Source organism: Hydra vulgaris, chromosome 14, assembly GCF_038396675.1.
Source record: "Hydra vulgaris chromosome 14, alternate assembly HydraT2T_AEP".
Lineage (NCBI taxonomy): Eukaryota > Metazoa > Cnidaria > Hydrozoa > Anthoathecata > Hydridae > Hydra > Hydra vulgaris.
The window spans coordinates 35,920,426-35,924,285 of record NC_088933.1 but is presented as its reverse complement, the minus strand read 5'-3'; the positions used below and the strand labels follow the sequence as shown (position 1 = coordinate 35,924,285).

Genomic DNA, 3,860 nt, shown 5'->3' with positions numbered 1-3,860 from the left:
ACCTAATGACGTTACGGTCAGCACTCGAACAATTAGAAGACGTTTATTAAAAGATGCAGGTCTACGTTCTCGTCGTCCAGCCCTCATACCGCGACTGTCTTTAAAGAATATCCGTGATAGTATCGCACTTTGTAGAGCTCACAGACACTGGTCAATAACCAAATGGCGCCAGGTAATGTTTAGCGACGAGACACAAATAAAGCAATTCGCTCGGCATAAGTCATTAGTTCGTCGCCCACCTAATCAGCGTTTTAATGCAAGGTATACCGTACCAGCTGTCAAGCAATGTCCTTCAATTATGGTGTGGGGCGCAATAGCTTCATCTGGTCGATGTGGTATTTATTTAATGCAGAATGACAGACTGTTAACTCCCAACAATATCTAAAAATCCTTCAAGAAAAGGTTCCAAATTTGATGGAAATTCGTCGTTGCAAAATATTCCAGCATGATGGTGCACCGTGTCACCAATCTCGTCTTGTAAAATCTTGGTTAGAGGATCACAACGTTCAGGTTCTGGGTCCTTGGCCGGGATCATCCCCAGACTTGAACCCAATCGAAAATTGCTGGGTCAAGTTAAAGTCAGCAGTATCCAGAACTAATCCTACATCACTGGACGATCTAGCGCACAAAATTCGTCAAACTTGGATTACTGAAATAACGCCAGAATATTGTCAGGCTCTCGTGGATTCAATGCCAGATCGCATTAATGCAGTCCTAAAAGCACATTGTGGTGCCACTAAATATTAAAAACATTGAATATGTACGATATGTTACATTATAATCATTAATTGTTACTGTTATTCTTTTATTGCTATAATACAATTGTTTATTACTACATTAAACTAGTTTTAAGTAAAATGATGCTGGTGGTCGGATTTCAATGGCCATAACTGTATATACGAAAGTGTATATATATATATATATATATATATATATATATATATATATATATATATATATATATATATATATAAGTATATATATATATACATATGTATGTATATTTAAATATATATGTGCGTATATATGTATATTTAAATATATATGTATATTTATACATATATATATGTGTGTGTGTGTGTGTGTGTATATATGTTGTGTTTATATTATATATATATATATATATATATATATATATATATATATATATATATATATATATTATATATATATATATATATATATGTATATATATATTTATATAAACCGAAGAGTTATCAAAAAATCTTAAGATTTACGTATTTCGAAAGAGACCCAAATAAAGAAATTATTACAGGGTCGTCCACAGTTATTTTTGTCGCGTCCAAAATTATTTTCGTCGCGTCCATAATTATTTTCGTCACGTCCATAATTATTTTCGTCGCGTCCACAGTTATTTTCGCCGCGTCCATAATTATTTTCGTCACGTTTAAAATTATTTGATATTATAAAAGATTTTTTTATTGCTTAGAAAATGAAACAAATCTATCAGTTTAATTTAAAAAGTTTTATAGGTTTAGATTCACTCAAAACACGTTTTTAGATAAAATATACGTATACTATTTTAATAAAAATTTTACAGTTTGAATGTGAAAAAATACAAATAAGTAAATAAAGATATAAATACAAAGATGTAAATGCAAAGATGTAAATAAAGATATAAGATAGTCAATAAATTTAATTTAAATGAATTCATTCCGTTGGATTCCTCCTACTACCCATTCACGCATATGTGTATAAAATCCTTGTAGTGATTCATTACGAGATGTTAAAAGAATATTTGATATTTCCATTTCCATATCCCCCGTTCTTGCTGGTCTTGGAATAATTCTATTGTATCTATTTTTTATTACCCCAAAAAGCTCTTCAATGGGATTAAGTTGCGGACTATAGGGTGGGAGAAAGTGAACAACACACATTCCATTTTGAATTGCAGAAGTTACAATAGCTGAATGATGAAATCGAGCTTTATCCATAATGATAATATACCTTCGATTATTTAGGGCTGGAATCAATGAATTTTCAATCCATTCTTTCGTACTGACAGGATCAAAAGATCCTACTTTCATTTGAAATGATATAATACCTTCTACGGAAATAGCACATATAAGGCTTATATTTCTTCCCCTTTGTGTTGGTACAGTGATATAAGGTGTACTCCCACTTAATGCATATCCATGATGTCTTGATTGATGAAGAATAAACCGGTTTCATCAATAAAAATTATATCATTATCATTAATAGAAGAAACATGAGTACAATATAGAAATCTCTGTCCTATAACCATCGCTATAGTTTCTTGCAGCCACAATTGGTTTTAATCTCTTTCTAGTATAACCCATATTTTTTAATTCTCTCTTTAAAGTTGTTGTGGAGCATTTATTTTCTTCGGATATTAATTCACCCATATCTATCGCTGTAAGGGAATTATTTGCCGATACAAACAGTTCAATTTCTCTTCTACGGCCAGTATTAATCTTCGCAACAGGTCCACGTTTTTTTGGTCTAGCATCGGGATTATTTGAAAGTTTCATTACACAATTTTGGACTGTTCTTAAAGAAAGCCCAGTAGCTTGTGAAATATCAACGTTTTTTTCTTTATTAGCTACCATCCTCTTTATTGTTTCAATGCTTTCAATAGTTGCTTTCTTATAAGAAGCACGACCATTGATTTGCCTCTCTAACTCAACTATTTCATTAAAATTTGATTCTTGGTTATATGTATTTGAATCCGTCATAACTTGTTATTTTTATTCTTTAAAATAATTAAACTTTATTCTACTTTAGAACTTGTAGTTTAAGCAATTAATGCTTATTTAAAAAATTCTTTTGTAATATTTTTTAAAGATAATATTTTGAGAAATTATATTGTTGAAATATGAAAATAATTATGGACGCGGCGAAAATAACTGCGGACGCGACGAAAATAATTATGGACGTGACGAAAATAATTATGGACGCGACGAAAATAACTATGGACGCGACAAAAATAACTGTGGACGACCCTGTATAATAAACTTTATATAAAACGTTTTTAGAAACGCAAAGATTTAACCAACCTTTTCAAAGTTCATACAAAAATTTAAATATATGTAAATGTGTATTTATATATATATATATATATATATATATATATATATATATATATATATATATATATATATATATATATATATATATATATATATATAAATATATATATATATATAGATATATATATATATATATATATATATATATATATATATATATATATATATATAAATATATATACATATACCTATATATAATTATATAGGTATATATATATATATATATATATATATATATATATATATATATATATATATATATATATATATATATATATGTATATATATATATATGTTTACATAAATATATATATATATGTGTGTATATATATATGCATATAAATACATATATATATATATATATATATATATATATATATATATATATATATATATATATTTATATCTTTATAGTTTTTGGAAGAACTATGAAAAAGTTTATTAAAGCTTTACGTTTCAAAAAACGTTTTATATAAAGTTTGTTATAAAAATTTTTATTGTATATATATATCTCTATACGTATACATATATATATATATGTATATATATATATATATATATATATATATACATATATATATATTTATATATAAATTTATATATATATATATATATATATATATATATATATATATATATATAATATATATATATAAACTAATTTAAAACATCAGATAATACGAATTCTCTCAATACTAAATAATTTATTTGAAATTTTCGGCGGATTTTAGGCACCGGCATTATCAGCATATAATATAATATAAAATAATTACAAAAATTGTGACGATG

General features: G+C 26.5%; 1 protein-coding gene across 1 annotated transcript; it reads right to left on the bottom strand.

The window, feature by feature from the left end:
* Nucleotides 1-1,661: 1,661 nt before the first annotated feature.
* Nucleotides 1,662-2,717, bottom strand: LOC136091091 (uncharacterized). The gene is made up of 2 exons (XM_065818076.1): nt 2,239-2,717; nt 1,662-2,163 (listed from the first exon to the last, which is right to left on the bottom strand). Exons 1-2 carry the CDS (start codon nt 2,715-2,717, stop codon nt 1,662-1,664), a joined length of 981 nt encoding a protein of 326 aa, XP_065674148.1.
* Nucleotides 2,718-3,860: the final 1,143 nt, after the last annotated feature.